Source organism: Pongo pygmaeus, chromosome 18, assembly GCF_028885625.2.
Source record: "Pongo pygmaeus isolate AG05252 chromosome 18, NHGRI_mPonPyg2-v2.0_pri, whole genome shotgun sequence".
Classification (NCBI taxonomy): Eukaryota; Metazoa; Chordata; class Mammalia; order Primates; family Hominidae; genus Pongo; species Pongo pygmaeus.
The window spans coordinates 1,810,686-1,834,547 of record NC_072391.2 but is presented as its reverse complement, the minus strand read 5'-3'; the positions used below and the strand labels follow the sequence as shown (position 1 = coordinate 1,834,547).

General features: G+C 47.8%; 1 protein-coding gene across 5 annotated transcripts; it reads right to left on the bottom strand.

Annotated features, from left to right (window-relative positions):
* Positions 1-593: 593 nt before the first annotated feature.
* On the bottom strand, positions 594-23,757 carry JPT2 (Jupiter microtubule associated homolog 2). Of its 5 annotated transcripts, none has more exons than XM_054454691.2 (6): positions 23,284-23,439; positions 18,363-18,446; positions 16,385-16,533; positions 10,006-10,148; positions 4,154-4,202; positions 594-3,202 (listed from the first exon to the last, which is right to left on the bottom strand). In XM_054454691.2, exons 3-6 carry the CDS (start codon positions 16,527-16,529, stop codon positions 3,015-3,017), a joined length of 525 nt encoding a protein of 174 aa, XP_054310666.1. In that variant the 5' UTR covers positions 16,530-16,533; positions 18,363-18,446; positions 23,284-23,439; the 3' UTR covers positions 594-3,014. The 5 variants fall into 5 exon arrangements, with proteins under 5 accessions (XP_054310666.1, XP_054310661.1, XP_054310660.1 ...); XM_054454686.2 differs by lacking the exon at positions 23,284-23,439 and adding an exon at positions 20,097-20,235; XM_054454685.2 differs by lacking the exon at positions 23,284-23,439 and adding an exon at positions 18,557-18,650.
* Between the last annotated feature and the right edge of the window lie 105 nt (positions 23,758-23,862).

Genomic DNA, 23,862 nt, shown 5'->3' with positions numbered 1-23,862 from the left:
CCAGACTGAAGTGCAGTGGCATGATCATCACTCACTACAGCCACAACCTCCTGGTCTCAAGTGATCCTCCTGCCTCACTCAGCCTCCCGAGTAGCTGGGACTACAGGCATGCACCACCTCACCTGGCTAATTTAGAAAAGTTTTTTTTGTATAGACAGGGTCGCAGTATGTTGTCTAGGCTAGTCTCAAACTCCTGAGCTCAAGTGATCCTCCCACCCTGGCCTCCCAAAGACCCAAAGACTACAGGCCTGAGCCACCATGCCCACCTGTTTTCTTGACAGGACTTGCATATGACAGGCTCTCTGCTTCATCTCACCTATGCATTGCAAGCCAGGTCAGAGGCAGGTTAAACACCTTAAGGACATGTTAGGACAAGTGGTATACAAGGGAAAAAAACCCGTTCATTTAAGTTACAGAAACAGAAAAAAAAAACTGGCTTATTCCCACACTTATTCTACTCAAAGCTTTGAGAAGACTAATTTTGGCATCCTCTGGCTAAATACAAAACAACAAAACAAAACAAGGCAAACCCTTTCAGCAAGAGCTGTGGGGGAAGGGACTGTGAGGGACACACACAACTGACAGGCAAAAGCTCTGAGCACGTGATTGCTAAGTTTAATTCAACTGTTACACCCCATTCTGCCTTGTAAAAATAACAAAACGCTCCTATCAAAATGACATTGTGATGTGAGTACAGGCTTTTTGTTTTGGTACAGCTCTAGAAAAATGTTGGCACCGAACGCACTTAAAAAAAGTGTTAAGGCTTAATACAAATACAGAGACGAGTCATTTCTCAATGCAGCTTAGAGGGTGAGAACAGGATGCTAGGTTTTTAAATCTTCCAAATACAGACCGTCCCCAACGTACAGACATACAGGACACCTCCCAAATGTAAACGACAGCCACACAGCAGGGCTTGCTTGTGCAGGAACTCTTCTTCTCCCAGTGAGCAGACTAAGCACTCTGAATCCCGCCCCACAGCCTCGCAGAGGGAAAGAAGGCAGGACAGATGAGAGAAGAGTAACGTCAGGGGCTCCATTACAGCTGCCCAGGGGCTTCTGCTGTAGTTCATATTTTCCTCATTCCCATCTCTGGTTTCTCCCATCACCCAGAAGTCCCTGCCAGGGGTGGAAGTAAAGAGCTTTTCCTCTCACCTAGTGGACTGCAAGGGCTGGGAGAATCACAGGGCCCAGTATGATCACGTCCTATTTCTTCCTGGCAATCTGATTTGGAATTCGTGAATCATTTTCTCAATAAAAAAAACAGAAGTTATAAATTGTAGTTCATTTCCACCATTAAACTGTTTCCTTTTAAATTGCATCAATGACTTTGAAGCACAAACCACCTGAAGTGTGTGTAGAGTCACACAGAGTGTTTCTTGGCTCCAAAGTCTACAGGCAATCAAAAGGGGGAAGCTGTCTTTGGTTGACAAAGCCTTGTGCAGACCCCTCAGTGTGCCAGGTATAGGAAGGGGAGCTTGGCAGGCGGCTCCTGCAGGCACTTAAGCAGTGAGGCAGCATGAGCCTGACTGAACACGGCTGCTGCTTTTCTAAAGTTTAATAATGATGATGTTTCTAGCACCAAAGCATTAGCTTTGTAGGCACTCAGAGCAAAGCTGCCACCACCCAGACATTCTCCTCTGTTAACAGATGCCCACCCAAGGGCAGCATGAGAACTGGGCCTGCAGCCCTTGAGGAGGATGGGGAGAGGCTTCTGCTGGAAGATGAAAGCACCACCACCTTTGCCATCCCATTAGCTGAGTGAGCAAAGCTCAGGGAATTGGACAGGTGTGACTTTGCTACTGAACTCCTTCATCTCCTGGCCTAAGGTCTCTAGTCTCTTCTGGAAGCTTGTTTGTGAGTTAGATCCAGAGGTTCTATAAAGCTTTGTAGAGGGTGGCCTACACAGCTCTTCTTCCTCTTTGGTGTACCTGAACAATTGACTTTTTTCTGGAAAGGTGTCAGAAACAGACCAGAGTCAACAATCATTTATGTAAAGCTGGTATTTAAAATTTAGCTTTTTAGGTATTATTAAAGAATCCAAACCCAAGAACCCAAGGTTCCCAAGCATCTCTTCTTTCCACCAACCAATTACGGAATAAAGTAAGACACAGGAAGAATTTAAACAAGCCACTTACTCGGAAATATCTGAATAGATTTTTAAAGTCCCGCAAAGGTCAGTGGACCTCATTTATGGGAAGAACTGTGGCTTGTGAAGGGAACTGTCTACATCATTGGAGAACAACAAAGGCCTAGACTTAAGGCTAATGAGAGGAAAAAAGGAAGAATTCACAAGCAAAACTGGCATGTAAAGGACCAAGACCAGCCCTGTGTGAAAGACAGGCAGATTCCGACATGAGATCAGATCAGGCCAAGGTTTCAGATAGCAGGAACTGGGCACTTCAGAGGGTCAGGGCACCAATACAATCTTCCATGAAGTAGAAGACGGATAACAATTATTATTTGGTTTTTTGAAAGCTGCCGAGGAAAAGCAATCAAGATGTTTCAAGAAAAGACTGCAGAACAATACGCTGGGGGTAAAATGAAGTGGGGATGCTGGATTTAGCAGCTGTGATCTCCAGAATGGAAGCCGTTCTGCTGAGAGGTCAATACACTGTTAGTGTTTCTGCTTACACCTCCTCCATCCCACAGCAGCAGCAGACAGGTTGTTTTGGTTTCTTTCAGTCATTCCTAGACATCCAATCAGCTGGCGGACTGTTGATCCAAGGACCATGCCCTGCCCCACCTCCCCACCCTCACCCCCCTTCCAGTTCCTCTCAAACCTGGACTACACATGAGTGATGGCCAGGGGTGCCCCATTTCATCCCCACAGAGGCATCTCCCAGCTGTCTGGAAGGCACGGGTCTCCAAGCAGCGTCTCATGACGCTGAGCAGCCAGGCTCACACAAGACTAACCCTCTTCCCACCCCGCTCATTTGGGCAAAAGGAAATGAAAACATTGCTACCCTATCTCTTGAGTTTCTGGTCTGGCTCCGGGTGGAGCAGTGGCTTGTCTTAGTAGAAGGAGATGCTGGATTTGCCTCCCGGTGGGTTCAGGACCTTGTTGTGAGAGCGAGGCCGCGGCCCCAGCCGGGGCTCATGGCTGTCGACTGTGGGCATGGGCTCCTGCTCCTTGGCGGGGCCTGCTTCTCTGGTGCTGCCTTTCTCACCTGGCTCTGCTCCAGCTGGGATGCTCCTTGCAGCTGTGGGACACAAAGTTAGCACAACATCCCATTAGAGGCAACCCGTGACCCTGACAGGCAGGCTGTGGAAATAAAAAGTGTGTCATAGAGCAACTTGCAAGAAATTCATGCTGTAACTGGGAAAGAGAAGACAATACAGACAGGCTTTTCATCTGGTACCAAAACAACTCACTGTAATTAGCAGATGCAGTTTTGAAATGGGCATAAAGTTGGGGCTTGCTACTATAAATACTCCTTGATTTCTTCCTAAGTGAATTGTTTCTTTATATTGCTTGTTAGACACCACTCCCATTTCTTCCCTCTCAAGTATAAAAAGCTAGCTCCCTGAGAGTGACCATGAGGAGGCGAGCGAATGCATCCTAGCTGAGGGCTTAGCAAGGCAAAGGCAGGCCCTGTTGCTGTTACCCTGGGCTTTTCCAAGCTGAATGAAATCCCACAAATCTTGGTCATTAGTTAAGGGAAATGGAGACACAAAGGCAGAAACCGATGCCCATGGTCAGGCTAAAGAGCCGCAGGGAGAGTCAAAGTCTGCCACTTAACCTGAGCAGTGGCTCACTCCCCTGGGGTAACTCACCATGGAGACACCCGCCTCCCCATCCTCCATCCCTCCCCTGTGCCCCTCTCTTCTCGATTAGTTCTGCCAGCGCTATGCTTGGTCATGAGTTCACTGAAGGTTTGGGATCACTGCCCTTCACTACACAGATCAGCTTCTAGGAGACAACCCCATGGCCCTGGGACTAGGCTGATGAGCAAGACAACAAAGTCCCAGGGTTTTACCCTAGCCTTCTTCAAATGCTGAATCCTCTTGCATTGGATACACCCGAGCTTGTTTTAATCAGGTGGCCCGGAAGGTACAGAGAAAGACTCCCTTTCATTCTCAGGGGACAGACTAACAACCCTTCCAGAAAGAATGAGGCCACTCAGGAGAAGGGAAAGAAAACAAAAGCTCACCTTTAAGATCCGATTTTGGTTCTTCTCCTTCACATAAGAAAACATGATCCTACAACAAGGCAAACCACCAAATCAGGACTCACTCAGAAAATTTTACCCTCATTCAAATGGACAATGAAAATCAGGGCATATAACCTTTTAATTTACAAAAACATTTGTACATCTGACCTCAGTGCCCCCCCAACCCTCTACAGATTATTCTGAAACAAACCCGATATTTCATTTATCCACACATATTTCAAGATGTAGCTCTTAAAAACATCCTTTAAAAAATAACAGTAACACCCTCAAAACTGCAAATATTAATGATTCCTTAAATATCAAAGTCAATTTTTTTTTTTTTGGAGACAAGTCTTGTTCAGTCACTCAGGTTAGAGTGTGGTGGCATGATCTTGGCTCACTGCAGCCTCTGCCTCCTGGGCTGAAGCGATCCTCACACCTCAGCCTCCCGAGTAGTGGGGACTACAGGCGTGAGCCACCACACCTGGCTAATTTTTTCTATTTTTTGTAGAGACAGGGTTTTGCCACATTGCCCAGCTCGTCTCAAACTCCTGGGCTCAAGTGATCTGCCTGCCTCAGCCTCCCAAAGTGCTGGGATTATAGGCGTGAGCCACTGTGCCCAGCCTCAAAGTCAAATTTTTAAATATTGGCATAATATTTTCAAGGTTCATCCATGCTGTAGCGTGTGTCAACGCTCCATTCCTTTCTATGGCTGAGTAATATTCCACTGTATGGACAGACCACATGTTGTTTACCCATTCATCTGTTGACGGACAAATGAGTCATTCTCGCCCTTGGGCTACTGTGAATAATCCTGGTGCAAGGATCTAGTGTTTGACTCCTTGTTTTCAAATCTTGTGAGTACGTACTTAAGAGTGCAATTATTCGGTCATGTGGTAATCCTGTTTAACTCTGAGGAATTGGCAGTATCCACAGCCAGTGCACCATTTTCCATTCCCACTAGCAATGCACGAGGGCTCCAGTTTCTCCGCATCCTCACCAACTCTTATTTTCCGTTTTTACATCACACCATCCGAGCAGGCATGCAGTGGCATCTCATGGGTTTCTGATGTGCATGTCCCCAATTATTAATGACACTGAGCATCTTTTCAGGTGGTTTTTGGCTGCTTGTATCTCTTCTTTGGAGAAATGTATATTCAAGTCCACTGCCATTTTTGAATTGGGTTTGTTATTTCGTTGTTGAGTTGTAGGCATTCTTTATACATTCTGGACAGTAACCCCTTATCAGAAATGATATGCAAATATTTTCTCCAATTCTGCGAGTTGTCTTTTCAATTTTTTTTTTTTTTGACACGGAATTTCGCTCTGTCGCCCAGGCTAGAGTGCAGTGGCGCAATCTCTGCTCACTGTGCCCTCTGCCTTCTGTGTTTAAGCAATCCTCTTGCCTCAGCCTCCAGAGTAGCTGGGAGTACAGGTGCCCGCCACCACACCTGGCCACTTTTTTTGTATTTTTAGTAGAGACTGGGTTTCACCATGTTAGCCAGGATGGTCTCGATCTGACCTCATGATCCGCCCGCCTCAGCCTCCCAAATTGCTGGGATTACCGGCGTAAGCCACCGTGCCCAGGCTTTTTTTTTTTTTTTTTTTTTTTTTGAGACAGAGTCTCATCCTGTCACCCAGGCTGGAGTGCAATGGCGCAATCTCAACTCATTGCAACCTCAGTCTCCCAGGTTCAGTTGATTCTTCTGCCTCAGTCTTCTGAGTAGCTGGGATTACAGGCATCCACCATCACGCCCAGCTAGTTTTCGTATTTTCAGTAGACACGGGGTTTCACTATGTTGGCTAGGCTGGTCTTGAACTCTTGACCTCAGGTGATCTGCCCACCTCGGCCTCCCAAAGTGCTGGGATTACAGGCATGAGCCACCGTGCCCGGCCTGTTTTCACTCTTGATAGTGTCCTTTGATGCACAGAAGTTTGTAACTTTAATGAAGACCTATTTATTTACTTATTTTTTCAGACAGTCTTGCTCGTTGCCCATGCTGGAGTGCAGTGGCAAGACCTTAGCTCACTGCAACCTCTGCCTCCTGGGCTCAAGTGATCCTCCCACCTCAGCCTCCCGAATAGCTGGGACCACAGGTGTGCACCACCATGCCCAGGTAATTTTTTGTATTTTTGTGGAGAAGGGGTTTTGTCATGTTGCCCAGGCTGGTCTCAAAATCAAGCAATCTGCCTGCTTCAGCCTCCCAAAGTGCTGGGGTTATAGGCATGAGCCACTATGCCTAGGCTTTTTATAATTTTTTTGAGACAGGATCTCATTCTGTCACCCAGGCTGGAGTGCAAATGGCACTCTCTGCAGCCTTGAACACCTGGGCTCAAGCAATCCTCCGACCTCAGCCTACCAGGTAGCTAGGACCACAGGTGCACACAACCATACCCAAATAATTTTTTTTTTTTTTTTTTTGAGACGGAGTTTCACTCTTGTTGCCCAGGCTGGAGTACAATAGGGCGATCGCAGCTCACTGCAACCTCCACCTCCTGGGTTCAAGCGATTCTCCTGCCTCAGCCTCCTGAGTAGCTGGAATTACAGGCATGTGCCACCGTGCCCAGCTAATTTTGTTTTAGTAGAGACAGGGTTTCTCCATGTTGGTCAGGCTGGTCTCAAACTGGTCTCAAACTCCTGGCCTCAGGTGATCCGCCTGCCTCGGCCTCCCAAGGTGCTGGGATTACAGGCATAAGCCACTGTACCCAGCCCCCAGCTAGTTAAAAAAAAGTTTTTTTAGAGATGAGGTCTCTCTATGTTGTCCAGACCGGTCTGGAACTCTTGGGCTCAAGTGATTCCCCCACCTCGGCCTTCCAAAGTACTGGGATTACAAGTGTGAGACACAACAGCCCAATTTATTTATTTTTAATTTTGTTGCCTCTGTTTTTGGTGTCATATCTAAACCTCCATTGCCAAATCGAAGATCATGAAGATTTGTCCCTACATTTTCTTCTAAGAATTTTATAGTTTTTGCCCTTAACTTTAGGTCTTTGATCCATTTTGAGTTCATTCTTGTGTACGGTGTAAGGCAGAGTAAGCTTTTATGCTTCTGCATGTGCATATGCAATTGTACCAATGCCATTTGCTGAAGAGACTGCTCTTTCCCCACTGGATGATCTTGGCACCCTTGTGAAAAAAATTAATCCACCACAGGGGTTTACTTGGAAGGCTTTATTTCTCAGTTCTCAACTTGACTCCACTGGTCAGTGTGTCTGTCTTCATGCCGGTGCCATGCTGTTTGGATTACTGTTGCTTTGTATAAGATTTGAGAGCAGGAAGTATGAGCTCCAACATCTTTTTCAATTATTATTATTTTTGGATACTTGGGGTACCATGAAATTCCATATGAACTACAGGACTTTTTTCCCATTTCAGAATAAAACACCATTAGGACTCTGACAGGGCTACATTCTTGTCTCTCTTTAATCCTCAGGACCTCCCTCTATTCTTATCATGTCGTTTCCTATGTAAGTCCTTGTTCTGAGCGCAGCTCTGTGATGTTAATTAATATGTAGCTTGGTCTGATTTGAGCTTGATTTTTTTGACGAGACAGCATCAATGGGGGCCCATGGTGGACTTCCATTCCCAGGCCGATAAGTGTTCGTTCGCTCTCATTTTGTGATGTTAACGGCCACTGATAAACATTTCTCAGATCCACGATTTCAGTACAAGTTTATAAAACAGTGATATTCTAATTCCTTTATTCCTTCTTCACTTATATCCCAAAGACTTTTATAAAAGGGAACTTTCTTTCAACAGCTGCTATCCTAACACACACTTCAAGCAGGAAATGCTGGCTAAATGCCCCCTTCTGTCTTTCGCCCGCTTTTGCAGTGACGAGCTGGTCCTCCAGCATTCTCCCAAGGTCATAAATTACATTATTTTTAGTATCAATATGAAGCCGGGAATTCTGAACAGCTGGTGAATTTAAATCCACTGCAATTATTTCACTTATTGATAATCAAATGGTCCCATCTCTGGCCCCATGGCTGCTCTTCACCTTGGTCCCCAAGTCTTCTGATACCACCCCAGCAGCCTGTAAGGGCTTCCTCATTTTCTGGCATTACGAGATATTCTAGGCTCATTTTATACATTCCCTGACCTTGACCTGGAATTAGTCATTTCTCTGGTGATGCTAGCGATGTCCAATGGTCCTGGACCAAAAGAATTTTATTAAAAAATCAAAGAAAGCTCTGCTCTGTTTCCGCTTGTTCTATGCCCAGTTGTACTGATGGCCTACAGTCCTCTACCTGATCTATGTTCACTGCAACGTGTGAATCTCAGCAGGAAGCACCTTGCTCTTGTGTTTGGCTAACTCGAGTACTTTACATAGTGGAGAATTGCTAACTTTTAGGACATTTCTGGTCTTGCCAAAGTTCACCTTGTAGTAAAGCCCCCAAAGATAATTCCAAAGAGATGCTCTCTTGAAAATAACTCAGACAGCATGGCTGGGCACAGTGGCTCATATCTGTAATCTCAGCACTTTAGGAGGCTGAGGCGGGTGGATCACTTGAGGTCAGGAGTTCAAGACCAGCCTGGTCAACATGGTGAAACTCTGTCTCTTCTAAAAATACAAAAATTAGCTGGACGTGGTGGTGCACACATGTAATACTGGCTACTTGGGATGCTGAGGCAGAGTTGCTTGAACCCGGAAGATAGTGGCTGCAGTGAGTTGAGATCGTGCCACTGCACTCCAGCCTGGGTGACAGAATGAGACTCCGTCTCAAAGACAAAAAAAAACAAAACAACCAAACCTCAGCAGAGTCTAACGGGTCCTATATAAGACTCTATACACTGGAAAGAGGTGTCGCTGCAGAGATGCCAGCACAGGAGAGATGTAGGGCAATCCAAACCAGGCTGGCCGTGGTCGATGCCCTCATCCACTCATGTCCTCTCCTTTCTGTCTACATTTCCATTTTAATTCTGCAATGGGCCATCTTCCAGCATATAAACCAATAAACGTGCAGCAGTTTTCTAGGCGTAAGTAACTCCAGAAATGGTTAAGAATTTTCCACTTTAAGGAACTAGACCATATCTTTTAACCACAAAAAAGGTAGAGAAGTGAATAAATAGATTAAAAAATATTGCTAATTATGTTAGTAATAAATCCTGGTCTTTCTTACTGACGAATGGTGGCTGCAGTAAACCCTAGAAATGTTCTGCCACCACTCAAACAAATGTCCAAGCTAGGGTAGTGCAGGCTCTGGTCCTCATGGAAGCCGAGACTGGCCTTAGGCCAGCCCTCCACCATAGGCCAGGGAGGCTGCAGATCTAATCAAACCCGGCTAAGGCCATGCCCAAGGTCGCATCGTGTAGGCACTCCTCTCCCTTCCAGGCCACTTGTCTTATTCTACTGATGCCATTACTGGGTCAGAGGCGTCAGCTACACTTCAGTCAAGTGCTGACAATCTGCACAGGTAACCAGTCGAGGACCTCGACTGTGCAGGGAAAAGCCCATCAAAAAAGAACTGTCACTTTTCCTTTCCAAGGTGAAACAGGAAGAGTGGAAGACGGACAAGGGCCCAGCTCCTCTGCGGCATGATCCGTTCCCCACCTCTTCTCTGCGCTCCGCAGAGCTGCAGTGAGGAGCCGCCACAGCCTGTCTGCAGTGGGCGTCCGCCACCAGCACAGGAAGAGCTGCCCCCACGGCTTCAGTCAGCACAAGGCTGGACTGTTTCCTGGGTGACTCAGGGGAACTTCCAAACTCGATGACTAATGCTTGCATCCAGGATAATCCACGGCACCCACCGTGATTCTCCCGAAAAACATGTCGCATCTGCCTTGGAGCCTTTTTAGAAAGAGCACCTGGCATACCTGCTGCTGCGCTGTCACGTCTGAATGCAGTCCATACCTTGGGTTTGTTTGGGTGTGCCAAGCGTGAAGTGGCAGTGACCGGAGACCCAAAAATGTCACTGGTCTTCCCTCCAGGTGGGTTCAGGTGCTGTCGACTCTGCACGGGGGTTGATTCGTCAAAGATACCACTTCCTTTACCTCCTGCAGAAACAATCACAGAACACTGAGCAACCAGATGTCCACCGGACCCCACCCCACCCCACCCCCGCAGTGCTTTGGAGACCTCCTCTCATAGGAACCCCGAGTGCCAGCCCTGAGCTCCAGGCCAACAGGGCAGGATGCTCAGACCGAAACCCCTGAAGATCCATGAAACCCCTGAAAACCATGGCTGGATCAGGGGCCTGCCTGCAGCCCTCATGTCTAGAATTGAGCTGATCTAGGCTGGCCTCTAGAGGTGAGATGGCATCAAACTGCAGATTTTCCCTCTAGAATTTCTTTAACCCTGAACATTTCATGCTTTCCTGTTGAAGTGTCTGCTCACAAAACCCATGAAAAGTTCTTTAGCAGATTAAAAATAAACAGCTAAATGTTTAAGTCACACAGATAAGAGTTCTAAGTTTAATAACATGCCCTATTCAAGGGAAACCTGCCATCCTGAAAATATTTATTAGTCATTCTTCTGACCTCATTCTGGCTGGTACTTCCAGTGACCAGATATGTCAGCAAATTAGACACATGTAACATCTTTGTTGCCAACTATAAGTGACTTGATAAGCCGTAATGAAAATGTGCATCTAAGATGTAACTTCCTAGTAGCGGGTGACTAAGGGCTAGATGTTCAGCATAAATGCCTGTGCCTAACGTTCCACAGAAAGATGGCTACCCTGTGGGACCAACTGATCATCTCTTCACTCAGCAAACACCAAGCACCCGCTTTGGACAAAGTGCTATGCTAAATGGAGGTTGGTGTCATTAAAATCACGGCCCTGGTGCACCAAGAACTTATAATCTAAGAGGAAAGAAGATGCATTCTGCTAACTTGCTGTGTGACCCTATGGAAGTTACTTGGCCTTTCTGTGTCCCACAGTCCTCATCTGTAGAATGGGGATAATAAAAGGACTCCCTCACAGGACTGGAAGAAAGCTCAGCGAGTTACTGTAGCTCACATGTCAAATGCTTATAACAGTGCCTGGGATGGAAATAAACATGTCAACTCTATTTTCTATGCAATGATAAAGAGGTATCTATACATATTGTCCAGTGAAAAAACAACGGTGCAAACAATCCGTCTAGCATGCAGTATTTTCATGTAAAAGGGGAGGTGTTCTTCTTTGCTTTTATCTGAAGAAAAGCGGTTACCTGTAGGGATACCTACATGTGTGAAGAAACAGGATTGGGGGAATGCAGGGACTCCACACCGCTTAACACAGTCTCCTTTTTTTGTTTCAGAGTTTTGATCTTTTGCATTTTCTGTTCTCGAAAAATTACATTTTGTAAATTAATTTATTTAACTTAAAGAGAGTTTATTCATGTGTAATGCTTGAGGATAGCCCACCTGGAAACACCAACTCCAAAGGAATGGAGTCAGTATTCTGAAGTAGGGACATTAGGGTTTCATTTATATAGGCAGAGACAGAGGAGCTTTTAGCAGGACTACAAACTTTTTTCACACAAGGTTAGTGTACAGTTACAGCAATTTGGTTACATGAAAAAACCACATTTTCAACAGTTACTTCCTAGTGTTAACAATCCACACTGCTCCACAGAAGCAACCGGATGCAGAGCCCACGTGCGCTTGCGTGGAGATGAGGCTCGGCTGGGGGTCTGCGCACCTGCTAGTCTTCAGACCCGCTTGAGGGCCCCACTGCTGCGGTGGGGCCTAAAGCAGGGTGGCTTTCTGGGACACCAGTTCTAGGGGCACAGAGTGCAGCGACAAGGAGGACTATGACAGAGTACAGCAAGTGGGGGTTCAGGAGGGCGTGTCTACTTTTGCAGGTGGTAACAGAACACCTGGGGATATGTGGGACTCGCCCTGCAGAAAAATGTATACATTTTTCATATGACTTCAGGGTGATTATAAACCTTCTGAACCTCAGCCATGGACCTCCCAGGGACCCACAGTCCCCAAGCTTGAAACCCCTGGCCAGGGAAAGCAGCACAGTACGGTGGGGAGAGTGTCCTGTGGCCAGACTGCCTGGGTCAGGGAGTCTCTGCTCAGCTGCTCACTACCTGTAAGACCTTGGACAAGTTATGTCAACCTTCTTTCATCTCCATCTTCTTAACTTTAAAAAGGTAACAAACAGTCCAAGTGCATTGGCTCACACCTGTAATCTTAGCACGGTGGGAGGCCAACGTGGGAGGACTGCTTGAGTCCAGGAGTCCAACACTAGCCTGGGAAACAAGTGAGACCTTGTCTCTACAAAAATATTTTAAAATTAGCCTATGGTCCCGCTCCTCAGAAGGTTGAGGTGAGAGGACTGCCTGAGCTCAGAAGTTGGAGGTGGTGAGCTGTGATGGTGCCATTGCACTGCAGCCTGGGTGACAGACTGAGATCCTGTCTCAAAACACCAACAAAACAAAAAAAAGTAATAAATAATAATACCTACCTAGGGTCACTGGTGAGGCTAAACAAGTTAACTCAGATGACGTGGTTAGAACAGTCCTGGCCTGCTGAGTAAGCCCTCGGTAATGCTGTGGGGCTGTGTCAACAAGCACTGTCAGGACCACGGGCGGAGAAAACTGTGTGTGCAACCCCCAGCCCCCACGGCATTGTTCCTGGCTGTGCTATAACGGCTGACTTTTTTTTTTTTTTTTTAATGTGACTCCAGCTTTTTAAAATAGAATCTAAAAGTAACTCAATTTGAAGTTTTTGGCCAAAGATATCACTCATTTTAAAAAAATAGTTAAACTGTGAAATATAACACAGAAAAGTCTTTAAGACATTAACTATCACAAATAACTACAAGGCAGACACCAGGTAACCACTGCCAAGGTCATCGAGAACAGTGCCAGTTCCCAGAAACTCCTGTGTTCCTTCCTTCTCACCCAAGGTTACCACACTCCTGAATTTTTTGGAAACCACAAACATTTTTACCACGTATATGTGCAATAGGTACTAAACAATGTACCTCTGCTTTTAACCTTCATAACTAGGTAGTCATACCACATATGTCTATTACCATTTTACTTGAAGAATAAATTCAGCTTTGAAGCAAGAAAACATGCTTAAATTCACTAATAATTGAAGATAAACTCGAGAGATGTTTTTTCCTCCTGCTAGATTTTTGATTTCCAAGGGCTCTGTGTTATTTTGTTTTTAAAAATATCATTTATTTATTTGGGAGATTGGGCCTCGCTATGTTGCCCAAGCCAGTTTCAAACTCCTGGGCTCAGGCAATCCTCCCACCTGGGCCTCCCAAAATGCTGGGATTACAGGCGTGAGCCACTTCACCTGGCCTACAAGATTTGTTTTTAAAAGCAAAACTAAAAGGTAAATACTGTTGGTGCAAATAAGCACATACACAAGAATGGTAAACACCGGGCAATGCCTTGAAAAACCGGTTGGAAATCTCTATCCATATTTTAAACTCATATATCATCTGATCTACCAATTCCATTTTGAGAAATTTATCCCAGTGGATACATTCAGGAAGTCAGTTTAAGGCATGGAATCTGGAGTCAGAAAAACCTCAATTCAAAGGCTAGCTCTGCTACCGACTAGCTCTGCTACCGGCTAGCTCTGCTACCGACTAGCTCTGCTACTGACTAGCCTGGGATTTACGCATGCCAGTGACCTCTTCCGAGCCTGTTTCCTCCTCTGTGAAAGGAGCAAAATCACCTACTCCTAGTTATAGCGAAGACCAAACGAAAAATACACATGCAAAGCACTTAGCACAGTCCCCGGTAAATATTAACAATTCATAGACGTCGGTCATCATTGCTAGAAGAGGAAAAACAATTCACGGAACATCTAAACCCGGTGACTAACAAAGAACACAGAGACTACTGAAGATTCACTGAAACACTGAATGGGAATTGATAAACGTTCGATGGCTATGATGTGGTCGGTCACACACACTCTCGGCCTCTGCATACTTTTCTCAATCAAGCCCTGCAACTAGAGGGCTGTGGGGCTAGGTCTGTGTGACTAAGTGTAGAAAGAGGGCAGGACTCCAGATCTCATCGGGTGGTGAACACAACTAGTAGTTTCCCTTTCAGGCTTCCCTTGATAATACATCATAAACTGTCTTTCAAGAGCACTGGAGGGATAGAAAAACTCCCAACAACCGTGAGAAGGACCATGAGAAGCAAGAACCTGGCATGGGGAGCCATGAAGGCTGGCACCACACACTGCGACCGGGAGGCTGGCTCACCAGCCGCAAGGGGCCGGGCTCCCCACTGGGCATGAGACCATGTGGAACGGGCAAAGTGGTACCGCCTGCCTTCCATGGAGCGCTCTAGGGACAGCTCCAGACATGACTCTGCTGAGTAGGGGCCAAATGAGCAGACTCATACACCTGGAAACGCCTCAGATAGGATTCCGTCTTGCACGTGATATATTATTCTGCTGTCCTTGCTAAAAATGACTTGCAGGAGTCCCTGGGCCTAAATTCATAAACCGGAAACAATGAGAATGTTAGTCATTTCATAAGAAACACTCATTTCTCTAACTACATCCAAAAAAGCAACCAAACAGACCAAAAAAAAAGAAAAAAAGAAAAAAAAAGGCAAGCAGCAAACCTAGCTTCGGCCAGGCACAAGGGTGCATGTCTGTAATCTCAGCAATTTGAGAGGCTGAGGTGGGCAGATGGCTTGAGCCCAGGAGTTCGAGACCAGCCTAGGCAACACGGTTAAACCCTGTCTCCACAAAAAATACAAAAAAAATTACCTAAGCATGGTGGCATACGCCTGTAGTCCCAGCCACTCAGGAGGCTGAGGAAAAAGGATCACCTGAGCCTGGGAAGTCAAGGCTGCCGTGAGTCATCATGGTGACACTGCACTCCAGCTTGGGCCACAGAGTGAGACCCGGTCTCAAAACAGACTAAAAACAAAAGAAAAAACTAGTTTCTGGATCTACTGCTTTTTTTCCTCTACATTTGGTCAAGAAATATTGGTACCCCAAAACGGAGTGAGGTCGGGAGTGGATCTGGCTCTGATTCATGACCTGCCTGACACAATGACACCTAAGCATGGCCTCTCAAACATTCTAAGGATGGAAGAGACCATGCTTTCCCCTCCTGTACAGACAGGGGTAAGCGACTCAGGTAACCTCCACTGGTTATTCAACTGGACAGTCTATCAGCCAAGAGAACCCTTTCTTTCTATTTTTTTTTTTCTTTTTGAGACCGAGTCTAGCTGTCACCTAGGCTGGAGTGCAGTGGCGTGATTTTGGCTCACTGCCACCTCCGGCTCCCAGGTTCAAGCGATTCTCCTGCCTCAGCCTCCTGAGTAGCTGGGATTATAGGCGTGAACCACCACACCCAGCTAATTTTCGTATTTTTAGTAGAGATGGAGTTTTGCTATGTCGGCCAGGCTGGTCTCAAACTCCTGACCTCGTGATCCACCTGCCTCGGCCTCCCAAAGTGCTAGGATTATAGGCGTGAGCCACCATGCCCGGCTGAGAAAACTTTTTCTTTTTTTTTGAGACGGAGTCTCCCTCTGTCGCCCAGGCTGGAATGCAGTGGCGTGATCCCGGCTCACTGCAAGCTCCGCCTCCTGGGTTCATGCCATTCTCCTGCCTCAGCCTCCTGAGTAGCTGGGACTACAGGTGCCCGCCACCACGCCCGGCTAATTTTTTTTTTTTTTTTTTTTTTTTAGTAGAGACGGGGTTTCACCGTGTTAGCCAGGATGGTCTCAATCTCCTGACCTCGTGGATCCACCCGCCTTGGCCTCCCAAAGTGCTGGGATTATAGGTATGAGCCACCGCCCCTGGCCAAGAAACCTTTTTCAAAGAGTCCCTCCCACCGTAACCACTAGGAGCTCGGGTAAATACTGAAGAACTATGTAGACGTGTGCTAGATCAATTCTTCCTTGTTAAGAGTTTCAATCCCACTGACGATCTGAATAAAAACACTCTCCCTCCCTAGGAAAAATGTTTAAATGCACAATAATTTCCACGCAATTTCAGGAATCTCAAGGGGGTCCGTGGAACAATTGGGAGCGGCTCCCTGGCAGGAACCAGAAGCCGCCATCCACTTTTGTGTCCTCAGTGCCTATATTCAACCAAAGTCTCCAGAATAGATGGAGAATTCAAGACTACTCAAGCCACCTTCAAGAGAGAAAGTACAAATCAGAACGTTTTCATTTCGGAAGAACTCTGATGACAAGTGATTACCTGAACCAGACAATATGGGAAAGGATCAGTATAAAGAAACAGAAAATATTTTCAAAAGAGAATCGTGGAGGCCAAAGGATTGAGGATTTCCAAAGGCCCATACCTGGGGGATTTGTCCTCTTGGGTATGTTCTGAGGTTCTTCTGTTGGTCCAAAAATATTAGACGCCATCCTATTAGGCCTGCTGGAAGGAGTAGCTTCTTCTGGACTTCCAAAAAGATTGCTCGATTCTCCTCCTGGGGGCTTCATGGCCCTACAAGCACAGAGTACATGCCAATTACTGATGGCAGACCTGAAAGCTTGTCACCGTGCAAGGATTTTGGCACAACTAGACAGGGTAAAAGTATTTTGTTTTTTTCTTTTTGAGACAAGGTCTCATTCTGTCACCCAGGCTGGAGTGCAGTGACGTGATTTTGGCTCACTGCAACCTCTGCCTCCTGGGCTGAAATGATCCTCCCACCTCAGCCTCCTGAGCAGCTGGGATTACAGGCACCCACCACCACAGCTGGCTAATTTTTTGTATTTTTGGTAGAGACGGGGTTTTGCCATGTTGCCAAAGTTGGTCTTGAACTCCTAAGCTCAAGCGATCCACCCACCTTGGGGTCCCAAAGTGCTGCGATTACAGGTATGAGCCACCACACCCAGCAAAAGTATTTTCTTAACATCTACTGAGAAATCACATACCACCATTAGTTAATACTGGTATGACTAGTTTACAGATGCCAGACTTCTTCTACTGCTCTTTAGTTTCCCTTAAAAGTATTTTTTTTTTTTTTTTGAGATGGAGTCTCGCTCCGTCGCCCAGGCTGGAGTGCAGTGGCACGATCTCAGCTCACCGCAACCTCTGCCTCCTGGGTTCAAGTGATTCTCCTGCCTCAGTCTCCTGAGTAGCTAAGATTACAGGTTCCTGCCACACCTGGCTAACTTTTGTCTTCTGGGATGGAGTTTCGCTCTTGTTGCCCAGGCTGGAGGAATGCGATGACGCAATCTCGTCTCACCACAACCTCCGCCTCCTGGGTTCAAGGGATTCTCCTGCCTCAGCCTCCCGAGTAGCTAGGATTACAGGCATGCGCCACCACACCCGGCTAATTTTGTATTTTTAGTAGAGACGGGGTTTCGCCATGTTGGTCAGGCTGGTCTCGAACTCCTGACCTTGGGTGATCCACCTGCCTTGGCCTCCCAAAGTGCTGGGATTACAGGTGTGGGCCACCGCACCTGGCTCTTGAATCACTTTTTATTGTAAAAACTTAAACTTAAGAACTAATAAGGAATTGCCACAAAGCTCTATTTCTAGAGGACCATCTACATTAACAAACCAGTGAAACGCTGAATTCAGAACTGGAAAAACTTTTTAAATGCATTTGAGAGAGAGGCTTACTGAAATTGAGATTTAAACCAGTGAGTGGCTCATGCTCTCTCACTAGTCCTAAGCAATGGGACTGTCTGTGATCCCAGACGTTTAGAAACGAAGTCAGCCCTCTGTATCCACGGGCTCTGCTTCCATGGATTCAACCAACCTCAGATCAAAATGTCAGAAATAAAATGAAGGTTGCATCTGTACTGAACATCTACAGACTTTTTTTCTGTCATTATTCCCTAGGTAATACGGTATAACAACTATGTGCATAGTATTAGGTATTATTTGTAACCTTGTAACCTAGAGATGATTTAAAAGCATATGGGAGGATGTGCCCAGGTTATATGCAAACACTACACCACTTTATATCAAGGACTTACGCATCCTTGGATTTTGGTATCCTGGGGGTCCTGGAACCAACTCCCGCAGGATACCAAGGATGACTGTACTTGAAATTACAGGGCTCAACATCACACAAAAACTATGATATGAGGTTAGATCTCACTGGAAAGCTTTGCAAACATTGACCACTCAAGGTTTGGTTAACAAAAATAACACTTTCTCCTCAAAAGATCTAGAAAGAGCGCTGAGGGCTCCTCGTGATTGGATGTGAATGGAGTTCTCCTGCTATAAAGCAGGAAGGCAGAGAGTGCTTCACAGTCTCCGCCTGCAGAGACCCATGGGCTGGCTACTCTACCCCAGAAGCCAAGCGTGTGCCGGCCGACCTCTGAAGTGGTGCCCAGGGCCCCTGTCCACTCAGGAGGCTGGGGGAGGTGGATGCCAAACTTCCTGTCAGCAGTCGCCATTTCCTGGAGGATTGAGGAGGGAGAAAAAAAGACAGGTGCACTTGAGAAAAATTATTTTTTAAAAATAACCAATAACCAAGCTTAAATTAGAAAGGGCTGTCCGGGAGCAGTACCTGGCACCTGTAATCCCAGCACCTTGGGAGGCCGACGTGGGAGGATTGTTTGAGCCCAGGAGTTCGAGACCAGCCTGGGCACATGGGGAGACCCTGTCTCTACAAAAAATACAAAAATTAGGCCGGGCGCAGTGGCTCACGCCTGTAATCCCAGCACCTTAGAAGGCTGAGGTGGGCGGATCACGAGGTCAGGAGATTGAGACCATCCTGGCTAACACAGTGAAACCCCATCTCTACTAAAAATACAAAAAATTAGCCGGGCGTGGTGGTGGGCACCCGTAGTCCTAGCTACTCAGGAGGCTGAGGCAGGAGAATGGCATGAACCCAGGAGGCAGAGCTTGCAGTGAACCAAGATGCGCCACTGCATTCCAGCCTGGGCGACAGAGCGAGACTCCGTCTCAAAAAAAAAAAAAAAAAAAAAGCCGGGTGTGGTGGTATGCGCCTGTAGTCCCAGTTACTTGGGAAGCTAAGGCTGGCTTGAGCCCAGGAGGTCAAAGCTGCAGTGAACCATGATTGCATCACTGTACACCAGCCTGGACGAAAGAGTGAGACCTTGTTTCACCAAAAGGAAAAAAAATAAAAGGTGGTGGGTGGGGGGGGCATGGCTTAACAAGATTTTAGGTGAGGTGCTCTGATAGTGGCCATAAGGCCATCTGACTTCCATATCCATTTTTGAATCACGTAGCCCTGGTAATTCTGCTTTTTTTTTTTTTTTTGGAGACGAAGTCTCGCTCTTGTTGCCCAGGCCAGAGTGCAATGGCACAATCTCGGCTCACTGCAACCTCCACCTCCTGGGTTCAGGCGATTCTCCTGCCTCAGGCTCCTGAGTAGCTGGGATTACAGATGCCCACCACCATGCCCGGCTAATTTTTCTATTTTTAGTAGAGATGGGGTTTCACCATGTTGGCCAGGCTGGTCTTGAACTTCTGACCTCAGGTGATCCACCCACCTCAGCCTCCCAAAGTGCTGGGATTACAGGCATGAGCCACCATGTCTGGCCTATTTTATGTTTTTGAGATGGAGTCTCACTCTGTTACTAGGCTGGAATACAGTGACGCGATCTCAGCTCACTGCAACCTCCACCTCCCAGGTTCAAGCAATTCTCCCGCCTCAGCCTTCCGAGTAGCTGGGATTACAGGTGTGTGTCACCGTGCCTGGCTATTTTTTTGTATTTTTAGTACAGACGGGGTTTCGCCACGTCGGCCAGGCTGGTCTCAAACTCCTGACCTCAAGTGATCCACCCGCCTCGGCCTCCCAAAGTGCTGGGATTACAGGCGTGAGCCACTGCACCCAGCCAATTCTGCATGATTTTTTCTTGGCTAGTGTAGCAGGTCTAAACATATGTGGGTCTCTACAGTCCTCTCTTTGGAAATAAGGGATGAAGGTCTGCAATCTTTAGAACTGAACTGAATTTATCATCAAGTCTCATGTGAGCTGAGCATGAGCTATAATTCCTTTTACTGACTTATTTCAAACATGGCTTTTCTCTCAAGCCCTCAAGGTGCTACAAACTGTCAGATCCGATTCCAGGTAGACTCACCTTGACTGCAAGGACTCTCGGACTCTTTCCCGACCCCATATTCCCCACATTCACAGTCTCCTGTCTCCTCTGCCTTTCACCCTTGCTTCAGTTCAACTTGCACATCTCTCGAGCACCTATCATCGGCAATCCTTCCCCAGATGCTGTAGATAGAGGAAAGCAAGTCCTTACCCTGGAGGAGCTTCAAGTTTAAACAGGAAAGCTAGAGCTCTGCAGAGGTGGCTTCAGTGTCTGTGTGAGTGATGTGACAGACGCCTAGTGCCATCGGGACTCCAAAATTTGGAAGAGGTGTAACCCAAATTGAGTCTGTGGCCTCCATGTGGAGTTGGGACCAATGGGCGCAGGAGGTGAGTGGTAGTTACTTGCAACCACCAGTGTTACTTTGGGGTGATGGAAACACAATATTTAATATTGTTCTATGTGCTTTTCTGAATTTTATTTAAAAACAAGCAAAGAAAAAAAAGTGGTACCAAAGAATGTTTTAGCAGAAATTATGGCGCACACAGGCCCAGCCCCAGGCAAGGGGCAGCGGCCATCTTGGTCACAAAGGCAACAGGTCCCACTGCAGGTTTCACACAGACTGCAGGGCTGGGCTGCCTCAAAGGGGTCTCGGATGAATGGAACTGAGCGTTCAATAGACCTTTCAATAAAAACAGCCCGACAACAATGGCGCAGTGTGGCTTTCTCTAGGCTACAGGCACTTACCACTATGATACTAGTAGGGGGAAGGGAACGCTAGAGCTTACACATTTGGGGACAAATTCACAATGTGGGTGGGGGGTGCTTCCCAATTATTTTTTGCCTTTTGTGGTACCCCTTCAATATATTTCAGTGAAGATATTCAAAACACACAAGAGAAACTCAAGCGCACAGGAGAAGAAAAACCTCACACAGCTGGAGTGGACTGCAGCACTGGAGAGGTAGGGAAAACCTGTGTGGCCCTCCTCGGGGGTCTCCATGCTCCTGACCCTAACAGTTTGTCCCCGAGTTTCAGAAAGGATTAGGGGACTGGTCAGGCTTAGAGAGAAGCAGTAAGAAATAAACTTGGATTAAATTCCTTACAAATATAAATGTTACAGCTTAAAGGAAGATCTCAGGTTAATCATGGCTAAAGCATAATGCTTTTACAAAATCCCTTTAACACAAGATAATCCCTCAGCAAGAAAACAAGAGATGTAAGGTCTCAAGAGAGGACAACCTGGCTGGGTAATCTTACAGCCACCATTTGATTCTCTTCACAGCAAAACAAAGTGTGACGCTTACAAGGTGCCCGCCCTGCAACTCAACCCCGTTCAGATGAGTGGCAAATGCGCAGCGTCTGGTGGACCCCAAGCAGAAGCTTCCAGTGATACCTCATCATCCGCTTCAGACCGGCTTTCCTTCCTCACCATACTAAAAGGAAGAGTTTTCTCCCTTTCACAACACCTTGTCCTGAAACCAATCCCCCAGAGTAGTGTGAATATGGCTTTAGTGCAGTACCTCTGCAGCTAACTTCTGGAGCGTGAAAGTCAACATAAAAACATCGGTGTCACTCAGGGTGATAATAAACACCATCATTTACTGGGCAGCCAGTGCCAGGAGGCACAAACAAAAAGGAAACGTACTAAATGCACACAACTGGGACAGGGCTGGGGATGCAGTCCCTCACCCCACTGGTGTGGGTGGTGCAAAACTCTGGCCACCAGGAACCAGAAACCGGATTCGCTCTGAGCACTAGTTTAAACTCCTGGTCCCACGTCGGTGCAGACCTAGGCATAATAATCACTGTTCCATGGATTAAGGGCTGTTTCTTTGAGAGGGAGTCTTGCTCTGTCGTCCAGGCTGGAGTGCAGTGGTGTGATCTCGGCTCACTGCAAGCTCCGCTTCCCGGGTTCACACCATTCTCCTGCCTCAGCCTCTCAAGGAACTGGGATTACAGGCGCCCGCCACCACACCCGGCTAATTTTTTAGTAGAGACGGGGTTTCACCGTGTTGGCCAGGATGGTCTCGATCTCCTGACCTCGTGGTCCACCTGCCTTGGCCTCCCCAAGTGCCGGGATTACAGGCGTTGAGTCACCGGACAGGGGTAATTATTTGGTTGCGAGTATACTGACCTAACTCCCTCAAATCTAAAGGGTTTTTTTTTTTTTTTTTGAGACAGAGTCTTGCTCTGTCATCCAGGCTGGAGTGCAGTGGCATGATCTCGGCTCACTGCCACCTCTGCCTCTGGGTTCAAGTGATTCTCCTGTCTCAGCCTCTCCAAGTAGCTGGGACTACAGGCGCACACCACCACGTCAGGCTAATTTTTGCATTTTTAGTAGAGACGGGGGTTTCACTATGTTGGCCAGGCTGCTCTCGAACTCTCGACCTCAGGTGACTCGCCCACCTCAGCCTCCCAAAGTGCCATGATTACAGGTGTGAGCCACCGCGCCCGGCCAATCTAAAGGGTTTTTATTTTTAGCAAGTTGGAGCAATTCTTTTATTTAGTATTTATTCAATATAGTATTTGTCTTCACTTGATCATAGCCAAAAGGCCGAGAAGCAATATAGTATTTGCCTTAACAGTCATGGCACACACATTCTCTTCTATTTCTCTGGCGAGGCTGTGCCACTGAGGGGCTCATCATACAGAAAACCTCAGGCATCTGAAGACCCAAACTTCACAATGCAAGCTTACTGCTCAAGTGGCACAAAAGACCTTGTAAGCTCTGTCACACTAATTTATGTGAGTCCCAATACCCAAAGAATGTTTTGAAAGTTCAAAAACATAAGAAAAGTGTGCTCAGTGTTCCTGGCTATTAAAGCTGAGTCAGGACATCTTCGTCCCAATCCACTTCTTCCTACAGCGAAGCCCAGGAGCGCCATCCACCTTCCCAGGCTGTTGAAGATTAAAGGAGATAGAACTGACTCTTCCCCAGACGCCCTGGCACTTTCCATAAGGGGACTCACATGAACTAGTGGAAGCGCGGCCATGGGCAGGGCACAGGCCACACACACACCAGGGACACGGGCAGGGCACACGGCCACACACACACCAGGGACACGGGCAGGGCACACGGCCACACGCACACGAGGGGGGGCACGGCTCGACACACCCCACGAACACACCGCCGCACACCCCTTAGGGACATGGACACGCACCCCACAGACAAAATGGGCCGCACCCACGGGCACACCCCGCCCCCGGGGAACCCCCCACGGAACGCACCACACGGAACGCGGGCGCCCAGGCGCGAGGGAGCGCAGCCCGCCCTCCACACAGCTTTGTTCCCAGAGCCCGGGCGCCCCTCCCCGCCCTCGGCCTCGGTCGCGGGCAGCTCTCCACAGCCCGGGCCTCAGCGAGCGGCCCCTCGGGCTTCGGGCCTCAGTCTGGCGGCGGCGCAGAAAGGCGGGCGGCGGCCCCGGGGGCCTCTGTGAGGTCGCCCTGCCCCCCAACCCCACCCCAACCCCACACGGCTCGTGGACGCCCTGGGCTCGCCCGCTCCCGCCACGTGGTCGCGCTATCCGCCCGCCTCCCGTGTGCCCCGCGCCGCACCTGGAGCCGGCACGGCCGCCCTCGCTGTGCGGGCCCTGGAACATGTCGACCGCCGCCACCCTCAGCTCGCCGCGCGCCGTTCCCGCCCGCCCAGCGCAGGTACCCAAGGCCGCCCGCCAGCACCCATTGGGCGCCAAGACGCCAATCATCCCTCCGCAGCCTACCGCAGCGCGGCCCCCGCCCCTCACGCCCACCCCCGAGGACTTCGGCTTTGAACGGTCGGCGCCGCGCCGGCAGCCGATTGGGGAAGGC